The sequence below is a fragment of the Myripristis murdjan genome, chromosome 16 (assembly GCF_902150065.1).
Source record: "Myripristis murdjan chromosome 16, fMyrMur1.1, whole genome shotgun sequence".
Taxonomy (NCBI): domain Eukaryota; kingdom Metazoa; phylum Chordata; class Actinopteri; order Holocentriformes; family Holocentridae; genus Myripristis; species Myripristis murdjan.
In genome coordinates, this window is record NC_043995.1 from 16,785,311 (window position 1) to 16,802,864 (window position 17,554).

A 17,554-nucleotide genomic window follows, 5' to 3' on the forward strand; every position below is an offset into this window, starting at 1 on the left:
GCGATACTGGCCTCAAGTGGTGCAAGTAGAAAGTACACAAGAGTTTGAGGTTTGACCTGAAACGGCCAGAAATGGAGATTAATTTAGTACGTTTACTCAAGTACTGTGCTTAGTACAGCTTTGCAGTGCTGGATCTTTACTTGAGTGTTTTCGTTTTTCCAGATTTTATACTTTTACTCCACTTCATTTCAGTAATAATGTTTTGGCAAACTTTTTAAACCACTGCAGTTTTATGTGATGCTTGTGGTTACTAGTTACTTTGCAGAATAAACTTTTACATGTAAAACAAAAGATATTATCTTATGTTTTACATGTAAAAGTTCATAAACATGATACATAAGTGAGCCAATGGTATACTGAGTAGTCTTTAAACATTAACATGCTTCTTACAGGTCAATGCAACAAAAATGTAATACTCTGAAATGGATCTTTCTTCACAAAGAGTATTTTTTGCTTTTGATACCCTTTGATAAGTGTGTTTTACTGCTACTATTGTGATTCTTTTGCTGCTTTTTGAGTAAAAATTTGAATGCTGTGCTTTGACTTTCAGACGATCGCTGGTGTATTTTTTCATTTTGGTATTGATAGTTTTATTCAAGTTAAGGATTGAGTGACTTTTTACACAGTGTCTTTAACCTTCAACACAGACACACACACACACACACACACAGAGAGAGAGAGAGAGAGAGAGAGAGAGAGGGAGAGGGAGATGCATATATACATACTTTGTGACTAAGGCAAGCCTTGGCCTGGCATTTGAATGCTAGCCAGTTCCCTTGACCTATCCCAATAAGAAAATAAACCAATAACTGTTTCTTTGTGTTTCTTCAGCTCAGGCTTCAGAGGTTGCACAGTGCACACATCTCCGGTGATGCTCCATGATATTACTCTCCTGCGTTGTGAACCACAGTTCAGTCCACCACTGTACAGTGCACCATTGTATCACACACAGTACCAGGGTGTCCAAGTGATCATGATGCTACACCTCCCCAATCCAGGCCTGGCGTCCAAGATACTGTCCCATGAACAGCTGGAGCAGCTGGACAGTGAGGAGGATGAAGACAGGCCAAAATGGGACAACAAGGCCCAGTACAGGCTGACCTGTGTGGGTTTTGTGTGGGATTGGGAAATGTCTGGCACTTCCACTTTCTGTGTGAGAGCCATGGAGGAGGAAAGTGATGCTTTAATGGTTAACTTCATTTATTCCCAGAGTAAGGGACTGGGAGTGCTGCACCACGTCAAATAGAAAGAGAAAAAAGTTACAGTGAAAGGAAATGTGAGAACAATCAGCGGGCAGACAATACCAGAACATGAAAAATTACCTTTTAACTGTCTTATGAATGAAAATCCGCTATGATTTTTACTTTTTGCCTTCGAATTTTGGACTGGTCTTTACAGATGGACTTGATTCAGAGGACAGCTAAACAGTAATTTTTCACTGTCTCAATTATTCCCATTTGGATAATCTCCACTAACACTCTATTTGAGCAAAGTGGAACAATTTTGTCTATATCACACCCACTCCAGAGCCGCTGTGGTCAGAGGAGCCCAGGACCATGAAAGACATGTAGAACAAAATTGAAAGGGTTATTAGCATGTAAGTTAAAGGTAATATTTCTATGGCATCATTTAATTTTAGAGGGAAATATATAAATTACATGGTCTGTGTTCTCTGTCAATGACTTTAGTCTCACAGAGTGTAATTAATGTGTTGCTTTTTTCCTGGTGAATCATTTGAGGAAGAAAGAGACTTCTAGTTTGGGATTTAGCCTTAAAAAAGCACACAAGTTTAAAATACAAAACATGCATTTAACTTAATTTCCTTTACTATATTTATCAACCTCAACAGGAGAGAACTCACATTAATGTTTAATGTCATAACAACATAGACATTACCAGAATAGGCACCATTTTGTTTAGAAATGGTGCAAAATGAGCCACAGCCCAAATGAACACATGCTAAGTTGGAGATGACAAAATCTTCCTTTAATTGTTGCTCACAAAGTTTATGTCAGCAGACTCTGACATTGTCCTTTAAAATACAATAACATCTAAAGTGGCAGGGGGGTGACATATGTAAACTATGCCAACTTATGTGAGTTATGTATTTGGTGCAGTAAACTCTGCTGAATGTAACATAATTTCACTGGAAGAAATGGGGGGATTACCTTAAGGGATTTAGGGCTCTATGATATGATTAAACATAATGATGACATCATTTTGGCAGACAACTTTAGGCTTAATCTGATCAAACATCTGATGTCTGGACTTGCATTTATACCTTGCATTATCATGTGTTTTTTTCCTTATTTAGACAACATATCTGGATACTGAGCACATCTTAACGCAAGGTGTAAAATGGGTCTTAGATTTATTTGCAGTGCACACAAAAGTCAATAATGGCAGCGGGAAGAAGATGAGTATTCGGTTGCTTATGACACCCAAACACATTGTACTGAGTGGGAGGCAGTCAAATTGTGGGTTAGATAAACCTGGCTGATGTGGCTCAGAGCAAAGTCTGTTCATGAAAGAGGAGATCTTTAAATACTCAACACTTCTTTTCCCACCAGAATTTGATGACTGCCTTTTCATTTCGAAAATGCTTGTCAAGGCTGGTGAACTTTGGCAAGCCCAAAGCATGAAGTATGTTGAAAGTGATTCATTCAAAGCAAAGAGCATCACTCAGTGCATTATTTATGTTCTGTGCTGTATTTAATGTAGCTTCCAGCAAATGATCAGTGGGGGAAAAAAAAACTTCAGAGCATCCTGTGCATGCTGTGTATGTACTGGATACAGTTGGCATTTTGCTGTAGAGGAAGAAAGCAAGGAAGGAAGGAAGGAACCATGCATGCATGTATATATGCACATGCGTGCACGCACACACACACACACACACACACACACACACACACACACACACACACACACACACACACACACATACACACACTCATACTCACACACAAATGAACAGTCTCTATGGAGGATGGAAAACATGAAAGCCTAAAACCTTATTAGAAGTCTCTAGGGCTAATATTCAGTCACTTAAATCAGCCATATAGGAATATTAACCCCACTAAATCAGAAGCGCATCAGCCAACATGGGCAACTTACACTAACTGCATGTTCAGGAAGCTGCCAGAATCTATCAAGCTGGAGCAAAGTGCTTTACAGTCAGGTCAAACACTGTGACTGAAACTAAACTTGCATCCCCCTACGTGATGGGAAATGTGACAAACTGGTCAAGCTGGAGAAATTGCATGAAATGTGGATCAGAACAGGAAGTAGCATTGTTTCATATCAGCCTCTGATACAGGCACAATGCTGCCAGAACCAGCAAGGTGCACTAGTATTGTTTCATAAGGTTTCATCACCTACAGCCTCTGACACTGACCCTCCTCTCTGTTCAGACCAGCTTGCTTTACAGACCACCAATCAATGTGTAGGTACGCCGGAATACAAAATACATTGCAAAAAAGCGTAAAAATGAGTCATTTTCACTTTCTCTCACAGGTTAAGTGGAAACATAGATTTCATATTGGGCAGCTCTCAGGATGGTTTATAAGTCCCTTGTTGTTAATTATCATTCTTGTCCTTTGCCAGCACTGTAACTGTGATAGTCTACTTCAAAGCCTGGAATTGGTATTTCATTTCACAGTATCTGGCTTGCTGCTTGCCAATGTTAATGAAGACAAATAAATATTTTTCAGTGCAGAGTACTTAATGGACATCCTTGCGGCTTGGTTTGCGACTGTGATGTACTTGGCCTTGCCTGAGACCTTAGACAGACAACTTAGACTGCATGTGTGCCTTTTTACTATTTTGATGTTGTCTAACAATAGGACCTGTAAACATCTTAATTGTAATAATCTCAGTGGCTGCAGTAACTCTGAACATGCTTTTCCTTTGTAGGCAAACTTTCTGACCATAGAAGAAAAACCATATCCAGACATGATCTACTTTGTAATTTTCAAGATGACTGGAATGCCAAATTTGGTCGTGTCTTTAATTACATGCAGGACCCATGCTGGTCCCAGAATGATGGCTCTTTTAAATAAGAGAGACTAAACTCTGTCTGGTAATTGAACGCTCCAGATGGGGTCACTGTTGTGATGTGTGGAGTGTGTTACAGGGTTGAGTTCAGCAGAGAGTTCAGCCAGTCCTTCTGTGGAAATGCTACCATGCTGACAAGTGTGGGAACAGGCACAGAATAGAATAGCATATGAAGCTGCTTTAGTTTCTTTATTTGCCTATGATTTGTGAAGTGAAGCCTGTGAATTAATTCTATATTGTGTACAAACTATTAATGGATATAGGGCAATTGGCATTTGTTATTACTGTTCCAGTCCAATATTTCCGTCACTATTGACTATTATTGCCTGTTATCAACATCATATCGTGGTGCTTTTCATTAAACAAACCAGACGCTTTGTTCTCTAAGCGCTTAGAGCCAACAAGAAGTATAATGCTGATAATGCAAACAGTGCCCCTTTGTCAGACACACACAGGTACCAAGTCACCAGGCCATTTTAGTGAGAGGAGACACAGTCAGCCATAAAGGACTGGCATATGCCTTGTATCTAAACTACTTAAAAGTGATGGCTATTGAAGTTGGAGGTGTTGAGGAGATTCATGATCCAGGATCAAAAGGCGTAACTGAAAGACCAAAATGGGACAATAAGGTTCAATATCTGCTGACGTGCATAGGTTTTGCCGTGGGACTCGGTAATGTGTGGAGATTTCCATACTTGTGTCAAGTCTATGGTGGAGGTAGGAGCATTTCAGTCACGGTGTGCTGTTAGTTGGGTTTTTCAACTTGGTCTTCCATTTAAAATAAAATGAATCCTTGTCTGTTACACAGATTATCTCTTTAGAAACAGAGAATATCATACATATCATAGCATAGAAATTAAAAATTCAATGCAACATACAGCCTTAAACAGTAGTGTTAAGGCCACATTTTATGAGAACAATAAACCTTAATTAATTCTGTTTTTTGTTTATCTATTGCTTATATGTTGCTTCTCTGTCTTAATACATAATTAACTATTTCAAAAAATAATATACTGATAAGAGAGAGATGGATAGATATAGATATAGATAAATATAGATAGATTGATATTCATATATAATGTATGTATTTTTATGGCAATACACTGCATATACAATATATTGCAATACATTTGAAGATAAGTTATCTTTTTGAACAAAACAGAAATTAAACCTATAGCTTTTTTTTTTTTTTTTTTTTTTTTTTTTTAAACTCATATCTATTAATATCTTATTTCTCATATTTCCATACAGCTCATTAAAGGAATCACTATCATATGTGGTGTTCTGACTGTCAAATCTGAAAATGTTATTGTTTTCCATCCATATATAGTTTTAAAGCTTTTTTCTAAATAATTGACTATTTGATCTGATAAATGATCAGTCAGTCTGACTGTTGATGTTTCTGCTGAATATGAACCACATTTGACAAAGGGGTTACTTCTTGTACCACACCGATAACAGAGAGAGAGAGAAAACGGTCATGCCTGTGGTCATGCCTTAATTTTGCACATCATCTTATTGATTACCTTTTGTACATATCTATGACTATGACTGATCTATTTTAGATAATTCTTAGTTGTGTTGTTCACTATTAAGAACACAGATACTTCCTTTGGGACATAACCACTCCACAGCTGTGCGCAAAATCCTTTACATTAAGTCTTCAGCAACTAATGTTTAACAAAAATGTACTTGCATTAATATTGCATGTATAATAACATTAACATACACTACTTAATGTTAAACATGAACAACTGCATTCATTAATGTTGTTACATGTTTGTTAATCATTTTAATTAATGAGTCTTAGAAACATGAAGAAATAATAATAATAATATTTTGTCCAAATTGAAAACCTAATTCTTCACTTAAAATGCGTTGGCATCAATTGAAGTGATTATGCCACGACAAGCATTACTTCACATGGTGTGCAAGGAGAAATTTTCCAACTCACACTGATTTGGTCATTTCATGGCTTAGCATGAACCTGCCTCCAACAAGATGGGTGGAGTGGTGAAGCTGAGGGTGTGTCAATAAAGTGCAATTTTGGTATCCATTTTGACATAAAAGTCATTTAAAAAAAACATAAAAGTCTTCACCCACTCAGACCACATCTAAGTTCAAGCAGCCTGTTGCACTGTTATTTTCGTGACAGCAGTCGAGGCGAGAACGCACGGCAGCACATATCCAATTGTATTTTTATGAATGTTAGTCTGTGTATTCACCACAGGTTGGCAACATCCATATTCACTTGCGCCCTGACTGCGTTGACATCAGTGCTCCATTTCACGAAACGATTTCTGTTTCGACTAAACTTTGGCATTAACAAATAAGTATATAACAACATGGACTTAATGCAGTTGTTTATTATGCATTGGATATGAACTTTCTCAACTCCACTCTTCTTGATTAATCCATGTTAGCAATTAATGTAGCTGTTCATGTGTATTTCACATTAACTAGCCTTTAGTAATGTTACTACTCATGTTTAATTCATATTAGTAAATGTATTAGGTAACAGTAGTTAATGCTTAATGTAAAATGTTAAATCCAGATCCGTCAAGTAGCATCAGCTCAGAGACAGGGAGGGAAAATAGCGTAGTTATGTCAAGCAGTCATTTCTATTCCCTTCACTGATATGAGAGGGTGTGATAAAGTTCTGACTGTTGATAATAAAATGCCCAATGAACAGAAATTGAATGACCTTCAACTATAAATGCAATGCTAGTGTTTTTAAAGGGCAGTCAGTAGCATACCGAAGGGGAAAAAAAAGCCTGAACTCATTTTTATTGTTGACATCTACTCAAAGAGCTTCAACTATTATTAACTCTGGCACTTTGTTTCATTCCCAGGGGCTTTCCTGATTCCTTATTTCATTGCCTTGGTGTTTGAGGGCCTTCCGTTGCTGCACATGGAGCTGGCCATCGGACAAAGGCTCCGCATGGGAAGCGTCGGAGTGTGGAACTCAATCTCCCCATATCTAGGAGGTTTAGGTGAGATGGTTTGGGAGCAATGATTTTAAGACTGCAGTAAAAAATATTCTGTCTTACTAACTTGGATCACTGCCATATTATACATCAGTTTGTGTCTATGCACAGGTGTGGCTTCATTGTTAGTGTCCTTCCTGGTCGGACTGTTCTACAACACTATCCTTGCCTGGATCCTCTGGTACTTCTTCCACTCCTTTCAAAATCCACTTCCCTGGAGGAATTGTCCACTTAATGAAAACCTCACTGGTAATTTCTCTTAAATAATCAAATCAAATTAACATGGTTGTGACTTATTAAAATAATAAGTCCTTACATTTATTTAATTATTTGTCATCATCCTTTTGTTTGATGCAGGTTATGTGACCGAATGTGAAAAGAGCACATCAGTGAATTATTTTTGGTATCGTGAAACACTGAACATAACACCAAACATTGAAACCAGTGGGTCCTTACAATGGTGGATAGTGTTGTGTCTGGCCACTGCTTGGTGTCTCGTCTACATCTGCTTTATACGTGGCATTGAGACCATTGGAAAGGTAATTTATCCATCTGATGCCAAGCTAAACACAGTGCTAATCATTATATCTCTCCTCAACAACCACTCAAAAGGAATTCATTGCAATAATTTAAGCAATGCTACCTAAACCTGAGATTTTAACAGAGCAATTAAATAATGTATTCAAGAATACTAATTTAAGTTTAAGTCACAGAGTGGGGCTGCAAGAGACAAGAGCATCCCATCATGCTTCAGTTGAGACACAGTGGATTTGCACTCTCTGTCCAGAGATAGTTTGGTTTTTAAAGAAAAATTTGTTGTTATGAATCTGTTATAAAATTAGAATTCACATCAAGTGTTTCCACAACTTATAATGGAGAAGTATGAAATGTAATGTTTGCTTTACAGGTGACTATGAAATATTTTATCAGCCTCTGAAATTTTTCACCAGGCAATTTATGTGACCGCCACCTTTCCCTATCTCGTACTCACCATCTTCTTAGTCAAAGCCTTGACTCTGTCCGGAGCAGCCGATGGTCTTGCATACCTTTTCACTCCAAATGTAAGATTGTAATCATAACTTCTTATTTGCATAATTTCAAAACAAGAATTTAATTAACAAAATCGAATATCCAACTGAAGTGAATATGTTCATTACAGTGGGAAACCCTGAAGAATCCCAAGGTGTGGCTGGATGCTGCCACTCAGATTTTTTTCTCTCTGTCTTTGGCTTTTGGGGGACTCATTGCCTTTTCCAGCTATAATCCTCAAAAGTATGGCCATTTTGGACAAACCATTTTTACCAATAATAAAAAAACAGCATTGTGTTGTATCTACAAAACAAAACAATGAGACATATTTGAATTTTGCAGGAATAATTGTGAGAGAGATGCCCTAATAGTTGGGTGTGTCAACAGTTTTACATCAATATATGCTTCGATTCCCATTTTTTCCATTCTGGGATTTAAAGCAAATACAAACTACAATGACTGTCGAAATAGGTATGTGCCACTCACATGATTATGGTCTGCCATTGCATATGCAACTCAGTAAATAGGATGGAGTCTTATTATTGTAATTATTATTATCAACTGATTAATTTGGTCTCTTTTTAATTTCACAGAAATATATTGACACTGACAAATGCATTTAACATAGGGGATGAAAACATAACTCTTGACAACTATGATGACTGGTTAAGCCATCTCAATAACACAGATCCCTCAGAAGTGGAAAGCCTCCACCTAAAGACCTGCAACCTACAGACCTTCCTGGACCAGGTAGAACATTTCAGTGAAAGATTTCTAAAATTGTTTTTGATTGCTTAATGAACTAATTGGCACTCCATATCACTACCTGTAGAGTGCCTCTGGAACAGGACTGGCCTTTATTGTGTTCACTGAGGCTGTGATAAATATGCCAGGCTCCCAGGTGTGGGCAGTGCTGTTCTTTGTCATGCTCTTCAGCCTCGGCCTGTCCTCCATGTTCGGCAATCTAGAGGGGGTCCTCACACCTCTGCTTGATCTGCATATGGTGCCATCCTGGATTCCGAAGGAGATTTTCACAGGTGAATTCCAAGACCTGATATTGCAGTCCAAGCCTATTTTTTCCTATAGCATGCCATTTCAAAATATAAAGACACAGGTACAGCAAAAGTACTAATAACAGGTGGATATAATACATTATTGAAACACTGTACTCAGAAGTGCTTCAATCAACTGACATTGAAATTACCAGAGAAAAAATACACCTAGGCAAAAGTAAAAAGGTCATTTAAATTGTACTAATTATACATATATAAAAATAAAATGAAAAAACCTGACGATTGTTTCCATGTAATTCTAAAAATATGAAAGGAAAGCATTCAAACTAGATTCCTTTGATGTGTGTGAAAAAGCTTTCATAATTGTTATGCTATATTCTCTCACCATTTTCTAATAGGGTTGATTTGTCTCACCTCTTTTGCTGCGGCTCTAATCTTTACCTTGGGCTCTGGAAACTACTGGCTGGAGATTTTCAACAACTATGTGGGATCTTTGCCTCTGCTCATCATAGCTTTCTTTGAGATCATCGGTGTGACATACATCTACGGAATAAACAGGTGATGCTTCAGTTCATCAGTGTATCATCATTAATGTAAAATTATTAACTAAAATGCAAGATTTACCCAAGTGTATTCATGTGCCCGCAGGTTTAACAATGACATTGAGTGGATGACAGGTCAGAGGCCCAACATCTACTGGCAAGTTACTTGGCGGTTCATCAGCCCTTTGATGCTTCTGGTGGTATTTTTGGCATATGTTGCAATAGAGGCCAAACAACAACCTACATATAATGCCTGGAACCCAAATTATGTAAGGATTTTACAGTTGTTTCAAAACAGTAATACGCTGTTTGTTGAACCTCCAGTAGCTCGTAATGTGAAAGTCATTGTCTTTGCACCCCATCAACCCTACAGGTGGACTTTCCCCTTGCTGATGTTCAGCCCTACCTTCAGTGGGTTTATGCAATCTGTGTGCTGCTCTCTACTCTTCCTGTTGTCTCCATCCCTCTTGTGGCTCTCTACAAATTGCTGGGCTTCCTGAAGAGGCGTATCATGAACAGACACAATCAAAATCCATATGAAAATGAAGCCTATGTTGGGGACCTGTAAATGAAAATGTTCACCTTTTTCATTAGTAGTTGTGGACAACCAATGCATGTGATTGATTTTATGTGAGGTACTATATCTCATTTCATAACGTCTTACTGCGTGAATTTGTGTTTTAAAAAAAGACAGTTTTTGACTGATTCTCTTCTTGCTGTTCTCCTACGTTTTCTGCTATATGATACTGAATGCCTTTAATTACATTTGTACTTACATCGTTACTACCTAGTAAAGTCAGTTAGCAAAAGTAGGTGTGTTTATGTATGTTTTCTTGTGTTGCTTTTATATTGTTTTAATGCCTTTTATGCTCTATGTAAAGCACTTTGAATTGCCTTGTTGTTGAAATGTGCTATGCAAATAAACTTGCCTTGCCTTGCCTTGCCTAATTTTTTTGAGAGTATATTTGTAAAGTTTAAACACATTTACTTTGTTCTCATTTACATTACAATATTTTGTTATTGGTAAAATGCAAATAGGCCAGATTAAAATCAGTGCAAGGCCTTACAGCTCAAAAAATATTCACAAGACAATGTCTGGAACTTAATATCAGGTTTGTGGTGATATTTGATTAAATGGAGATAAGTGTTAATTTCCTGTGTTGCTGTTATGAATGAGAACACACTCAAAGGAAAGGACCCCCTTATATGACTAACTTGCAATAACTAAGTTATTAATTCTTTAATTAATTAATTTAGATTTTCAGTGTAAACATGTAATGTAATAATGCATTAGTTGATGTACATGGTGTGAAATGTTGTGTAAATATCATTGCTCACTGGTTAAAATTATCAATCAACCTGAAAATCACATTTTCTACTATCAAATAAATATCACTCCTCCATTATCTATAATCTCCAGTTACCTGCAAGAGCCAAAAGATGAGTGAAGCAGTGTTACATGATATTTTGTGCTTCCAGTAATATTTTGCAAGGTTCACATGGTTTTTTTTGGCATGTTAACAGACAAACCATGTGTTTGTGTGTGAGAGAGCAGTGAGGACTACACCGGTGTGTGTGCGGCAGCTTTGCGCATGTGTTCACTGACCATGCGCATATGTGTATTTTGAGTCATACGAGTTACACAGTTGTCCTTTTTTGTAGCATGGGTGGACAGTGATATTGTCCTCTCGGTGTCACGTGCTTTGGAATATGCTGGCTGCCTTTGTTGTCCCTCTGCCTGTTCTGCTTTTCTGGCACTTTCATACAATGGTGCACTTTAACACTGTGATGTTATCAAGCCTTTCAAACTACTACAGCTTGAATTCCAGCTCTCAGGAAAGACTAGCATCCCAATTTAGGATACATGGCAAAAGACACACCATCGAAGAACAACCGCAAGGATTGAGGATTGAGTGTAACAACAGAAGAAAGGTGATGATGATTATGATTGTTGTTATGATAGTAATGCAGTTATTAAGCCACATCGGGCATCATGCTAAAACTATTTTTACTGCTGTCATATTTAAATAACTCAAAATATGTCTTATGAATATATTTAAGATGCATTTTAGATTTTTCTTTAGCTATTTTGTAATTCTCTGTAGTGTCACCTTTCACCCATGGGAGCCATTATATTTTTCTTGTAATTTGAACAGCAAATTCTGACTAATAGCTATGCAAGTAATTAAATGTAGAACATGTCATATTCACATAGTCTAGCACAGAAACTGTCTTCTAAAAGAGACCTTGTAAGTCCTAAGTAACACAGAATTTAAACTGTTCCTGCTGAGAAATGCATTAATGATGAAATAATACTATATTAATTTTAATTAAATTTATTATCTATAGCGATATGATCCTTTCTGATGATGTCCTTTAGAATGGGCTCCTTGTGCGTGAATGAAAAAATGCCCAGTAATCCTATAAGTGGTCAGCACAACTCTAAGTGGCAATGGTACCAAAGTAGAAAATAGTAACCTTCATTCAAAACACCCAAGTGATGGCATAAAAAAACTTAGAGCAAAACAGTAGTAAGATGCCATATTATCAAAAAGGTGAGACAAGTTCTTTGACCTATGACCCTACAGTAGGAAATGTCCCTGCGAGCAGATGCTCCACGGTGTGGCGGGGTGGCGGTTGAGTTTGAGTCTGAAGACTTCAGGGACACAAGAGCCAACAAGGCTAAACGTTCACCAGGTAAACTCTGACTAAAATTACATGTATGCATGTATGTGCAAAACAATACTTCTGTTAGTTTATGGACCGCTTGCTTGGCTAACCTTAACCTCGCTTTCCTCTTAAGGGTCAGCTCTTATCTACCTCAAAGGTCCCAAATTTCTGATCTATGTCAGTGGTGCATTGTCAATGTGGGTAAGAAACATTTCCTGAAATTACTGGAGCAATATACGGCATATGACATCAAAACTTCCATAAATGCAAAGTAGAGTATTTAAACTGGTATGACAACATCCCAAAAGTGCCCAGCAAAGACACGCATGCTGTATTTTCTGTGGGGTCCAACAGGGTGACCGCATGTGGCACTTCGCAATCTCTGTGTTCCTGATTGAGCTGTATGGTCGTAACCTGCTGTTGACTGCGGTGTTTGGGTTGGTGGTAGCTGGGTCAGTGCTCCTTCTTGGTGCTCTCATCGGAGACTGGGTTGATCGCAATCCCAGGAATAAAGGTAGGCATCGAGGTTCACTTCCCTTTGGAATGTGTTGCATATATTGTAATTGATTTAGATCATTCTCTGATGTTGAAGCAAACTCTCATATGTTGTGTGTCATTGCTCTGTTTGGAAAGTTGGTGATTGTTTGTATTTTCTTCCCTATTTTAGTTGCACATGCATCACTATTCATTCAGAACATCTCAGTGACAGTGTGTAGCATTGTGCTCATGTTGGTGTTCTCATATAAGCACCGGATTGAACAGATCTGGGATGGATGGCTTACTGTGAGTAGAAAGTATATATTTCCCTAATATCTGCATCTGTTACCATTTGGTACAATGTTAAGCTGCAAACCATTTGCCCACCATGGCTACCACACAGAGGGATTATTGCTGCTGTTGTTCCCACTGTCCTGTGTCCCTGTTGTCTCTGCTGCTGAGCCTCTGGCTGCTCTGTGCTGTCATGTGTAGTAACATGTTGCATCACAAAACTTACACAAGGTGGTTTGTTATACGGTGGTCATCATCCTGGCAGATGTGGCAAACCTTGCAAGCACAGCACTGACCATTGCCATTCAGAGGGACTGGATTGTGGTTATCACAGGCTACAACCGCGGTCACCTTGCTGGTGAGACAATTTACTGCTTGTACTAGTATCTGTATCAGATAAAATGGTGCGACACTACAACATTTAGCTCACTGACTTTGATTCTGACAATAGGGATGAATGCGACCATGAGGCGGATTGATCAGGTGACTAACATCCTGGCCCCACTCGCAGTGGGACAGGTCATGACCCTGGCCTCCAATGTAGTTGGCTGTGGATTCATCCTCGGGTGGAACCTTGTGTCTCTCATAGTGGAGTTCATCTTCCTGTCGCGGGTGTACCGCATTGTCCCTGCTCTCTCAATCAAACCACCAGCGGAGGAGGTGGATCAGGCCAATGAGCAAATGAGGGAGATGAGAGGGCTACAAGGTACTGACTGATCTCAGAATGGATTGTGGTGCTAGTGTGTGCTTGTGAATGATAACTAAGATTTTAAAAGGATATTACCTGTACATTATTATTGGAAAAAAAACACATCTGCAGTGAGCTTTAGCGTCAAAGTAACCACAAAACAAACATTATAAGAGATAAGTCTGACTGCAAAATCCTGATCACTCACTGCGTTCACTTCAGACTGTGGAGTGTCCCTACTCAAGGCTGACTAAATGATGTGTTGAGGAGTAGAAAAAGAAAATGATTTGCAAAATCTTGAAAACAATTCGTAAACTAATAGCCAATCAATTAGAAATCTACATTTTGCAGTGCAGCAGTGGTCAAACGAGCTTGAGAGTGAGTGAAGAGAGAGAGAGGTCCACTGCTGTCCCAAACTGTCCTGTCTACCACATACATGCTTCCTAGTCTGCCTGAGAGAGGTAGTTTTTGCAGCACTTCCATGTGAACCCCGGTGTGGAACGCTATAGGGTTGAAATCACACCTACACTTTGGCTGCTCAGGTCCAAATCATAGTGAAAAACTGGCTTTTTGCTTTTTTATATTTATTTGGTTTGTTTAGTTAGACAAACAACAAACAACACTGCCCAATTACAAGAGGAACACTACTTTGTAAACAAAACAGTGACATGAACTCACAAGTTGCTTGTTTGTTGAGCAGAGTTTTGGCAACCTGTCTCCTGTGAGACTAAACATTGTAGCCGCGGTGGAGTGGTGAAAGCCAAAACAAACACTATTACAGTCCATGTAGCTTAAGTTAAGCAAGATGGACTTGTCTGTGCTTTTTGCCATTATCTGACATTTCTAGTATTTGTACCAGGTAAATAGCTGAACATGAGCATTAGTACATAATGTGATTTGCTTAGTTAGTTTTATTTTGTCATTTTATTTTGTCATTTATTTTGTCATGCTAGGCTTTCCAAGCATGAGGAACTGCTGGCTATCAGCTATCAAGCTCTTTTCATTACATATTGGGTAATAGTTGAAGGAAAAATATAGGATTCATATGTTTTGGAGTTATTTCCTGTAGCTGGTGCAATTGTGCTCTCACTCTTAACAAACTGCCACACTGTCAGGTGGCCTCAGAGGAGTTATTTGGTGTGCTAAATGTGCACCCACCCAACAGTTCAACTGAACCACTCCAAACATGCTCCACATACACACTCCATTCATTCTAAATACTGTGCACCGAGGGTTGACTGTGTGGTGATATGCTGCTGTCAGGAACGATACGTTAAGGATTTTTTAAAATTCCCTGTTGCTGTCAGCAGCATTACAAGGTAACCACCCTTCTTATTTTCCTTCTAAAGCAATTGTGAGCAGGTTATGATGACACTGTAGCACCTCCAGTCATCATCACTGATATTCATGCACATGCATGTACATAAACATAGCCACACACACATTTTTTTAAATGTATGTATCAATACATTATTTATGAATTGTAGTATGACAATTTATATTCAGAGTTGTCCTCACATGTCATCCTGTAGTAAGAACATCATCATTGCATTGAAAGGATTAAAATACTTTTATAGACCAAATAGATCACACCTCTTATCAAGTTGCATCATGCAAATATCAAAAGGTATGTATCATTTCGAATTGACAGACGATATTCCCTTTCCTCCTCAGGGACAGATGATGCAAGAGAACCTTCATCTCCAACAGAAGACAACTGCAGCATGAGTCTCCATCTGAAAGAAATCACCAACCTGCCTCTGTGTTTTCAACGATTCCGCTGGCTGCTGAGCACCTGTAAGGATGGCTGGAGGGCCTACTATCGGCAGCCTGTCTTCCTGGCAGGCATGGGCTTGGCCTTCCTCTACACCACAGTGCTGGGCTTTGACTGCATCACCACTGGCTACGCCTACACTCAGGGCATAAGCGGCTCTCTCCTGAGTGTGTTGATGGGTGTGTCAGCGATCACAGGTCTCATGGGCACTGTGATGTTCACCAAACTGAGGAAGGCCTACGGCCTGGTTAACACAGGCATCATCTCCAGTTGCCTCCACCTGGGCTGCTTACTGCTGTGTGTGTGCTCTGTGTTTGCCCCGGGCAGCCCCATGGATCTTAGCTTGCTGATGCCCTACATTAACACAAACTCTTCTGAGGTTGGTGGGATGGCAAGCCAAAGACAAAAGCACACCTATCCTCTGAGGGTGGGCAATAATCAGCCACTGCTACCTGACCGTTCGTCCATCCACTGGACCAACAACACTGTGCTCTTCGACAACGTGCCCTCTGGCACAGCGCCAGAATCCTACATTTCCATTATCCTGCTGTTCTTGGGTGTCATCACAGCACGCATCGGTGAGAGGAAAGACACCTAAAGCTGATGGGTTTCAACAGATTTCAGCACTGAAAATTTATATGGATCCACACTTTCAATACTGATTAATTTACATTCATTGCATGGGAAGACATAGTATTCCCTAAAATTTCAAATTTTGTTCATTTGTTGCATATTTTAGTTAAATTGATTGCCTTAGGAACTTTGTAAACTAAGAGCCTTAGCTAATTAGTTAACTATTCCCATGAAAACAGTTTAACATTTCATTCCTTTACTTATTTTCTTTGGAAGAAATTGAAAATGTATTTCAAATGTGTGCAATCAACCTACAGTGCTGTTCTCTTTGTATTCACATTAATAGCCGAATACATGGACAGTTGTAACTTTCACATCTTTATTTATTAAAGGCCAGATAAACTGTTGACAGCATTGGTCTCTATGCTCCATGTGTTTCAGGTCTGTGGTCCTTTGACCTGACAGTGACCCAGCTCCTGCAGGAGAACATCTGTGAGTCAGAGAGGGGTGTGGTCAACGGTGTGCAAAGCTCTATGAATTACCTGATGGATCTGCTCCATTTCATCATGGTCATCTCTGCTCCACAGCCACAGCACTTTGGCATTCTGGTCATCATCTCTGTCTTGTTCATCACCACTGGACACACCATGTACTTCCTGTATGCACGCAAAGCCAAGAGAAAACAAGGCCTTGACACGTAAGGAGGAGATATGGCTCACGCATGCAGGCACGTGACCCTCACCCTCGCGTGCACAGACTCCACTCTGCACCTGTGAGATGAATGTCTCCCTCCTGTTCCTTCAGCAGTCTCATTGCTAAGCAACAATGCAACAATCCATTCCCCATTCAGCCATTCATTTCAGCACAAGTGTCTGTTCCCACCATGGTTGCTTTCTTCCTGCAGAGCCAAGTCCATGGTAGCAAACCAAAACTCAGGTGAACTGGTTGGATGTACATAAGTTGATGTGGCCACAGCAGATGCAGCGTTGGTACTTCCATGGGAGATGTCTTAATCTAAGATGCAACAGGACAAAAAGGAACCGCTGAAACACCAGCACGTGCCTTTTTGAACCCCATAGGATCACTCCAAGAGTTTCATCAAACAAGCCTGTTATCTCACACAGCTGTTTGGATGGGAGGGTGGATGTATAGAGGGATCTTTCTAACCTTCACACAGTAAAGAACTGGGTGTTGTGAAGAAAACGTAACAGTGGTATTACCTGAAAACAGAAACAAGACAGACAGTACTTTCAAAAATGGCATAGATGTTAGTGATCCGTCCACTTGGAAATATTCCAGGATGTCCAAAAAGGATTGTAAAGGGAACTTGATGTGAAATTGTTTGATAAAGAAAATATTAAAGGCACCCCCACCCCTTTGACGGACAGAAGAGGAAGGGCATAGCATGTTCTTCCCCTGGTTTGTTTCTCTGTGGATGAATCAAACAAACATTTGCC

The 17,554-nt window shown here is 39.2% G+C and overlaps 2 protein-coding genes across 2 annotated transcripts; both read left to right on the forward strand.

Annotated features, from left to right (window-relative positions):
* The first annotated feature begins 973 nt into the window (after positions 1 to 973).
* On the forward strand, positions 974 to 10,192 carry LOC115373618 (sodium-dependent neutral amino acid transporter B(0)AT3-like). Its single transcript, XM_030072107.1, has 13 exons — positions 974 to 1,109; positions 4,708 to 4,770; positions 6,906 to 7,046; positions 7,152 to 7,289; positions 7,398 to 7,579; positions 7,991 to 8,101; positions 8,200 to 8,312; positions 8,412 to 8,540; positions 8,663 to 8,819; positions 8,902 to 9,106; positions 9,481 to 9,640; positions 9,731 to 9,893; positions 9,998 to 10,192. Exons 1-13 carry the CDS (start codon positions 974 to 976, stop codon positions 10,190 to 10,192), a joined length of 1,893 nt encoding a protein of 630 aa, XP_029927967.1.
* A 2,026-nt stretch (positions 10,193 to 12,218) lies between these two features.
* LOC115373928 (solute carrier family 40 member 1) lies at positions 12,219 to 16,798 on the forward strand. The gene is made up of 8 exons (XM_030072578.1): positions 12,219 to 12,321; positions 12,428 to 12,495; positions 12,649 to 12,808; positions 12,962 to 13,077; positions 13,294 to 13,420; positions 13,514 to 13,768; positions 15,425 to 16,102; positions 16,539 to 16,798. Exons 1-8 carry the CDS (start codon positions 12,219 to 12,221, stop codon positions 16,796 to 16,798), a joined length of 1,767 nt encoding a protein of 588 aa, XP_029928438.1.
* The last annotated feature ends 756 nt before the right edge of the window (positions 16,799 to 17,554 follow it).

Bases quoted from the DNA above. Each gene is read 5' to 3' on its own strand.
- LOC115373928 (XM_030072578.1), top strand. From the start codon at position 12,219: ATGTCCCTGCGAGCAGATGCTCCACGGTGTGGCGGGGTGGCGGTTGAG. The intron at 12,496-12,648 runs GTAAGAAACATT...GGGGTCCAACAG, and splicing joins GTGGTGCATTGTCAATGTGG to GGTGACCGCATGTGGCACTT. The intron at 13,078-13,293 runs GTGAGTAGAAAG...AACTTACACAAG, and splicing joins TCTGGGATGGATGGCTTACT to GTGGTTTGTTATACGGTGGT.
- LOC115373618 (XM_030072107.1), top strand. From the start codon at position 974: ATGATGCTACACCTCCCCAATCCAGGCCTGGCGTCCAAGATACTGTCC. The intron at 8,820-8,901 runs GTAGAACATTTC...CACTACCTGTAG, and splicing joins TACAGACCTTCCTGGACCAG to AGTGCCTCTGGAACAGGACT. The intron at 9,641-9,730 runs GTGATGCTTCAG...ATGTGCCCGCAG, and splicing joins TACATCTACGGAATAAACAG to GTTTAACAATGACATTGAGT.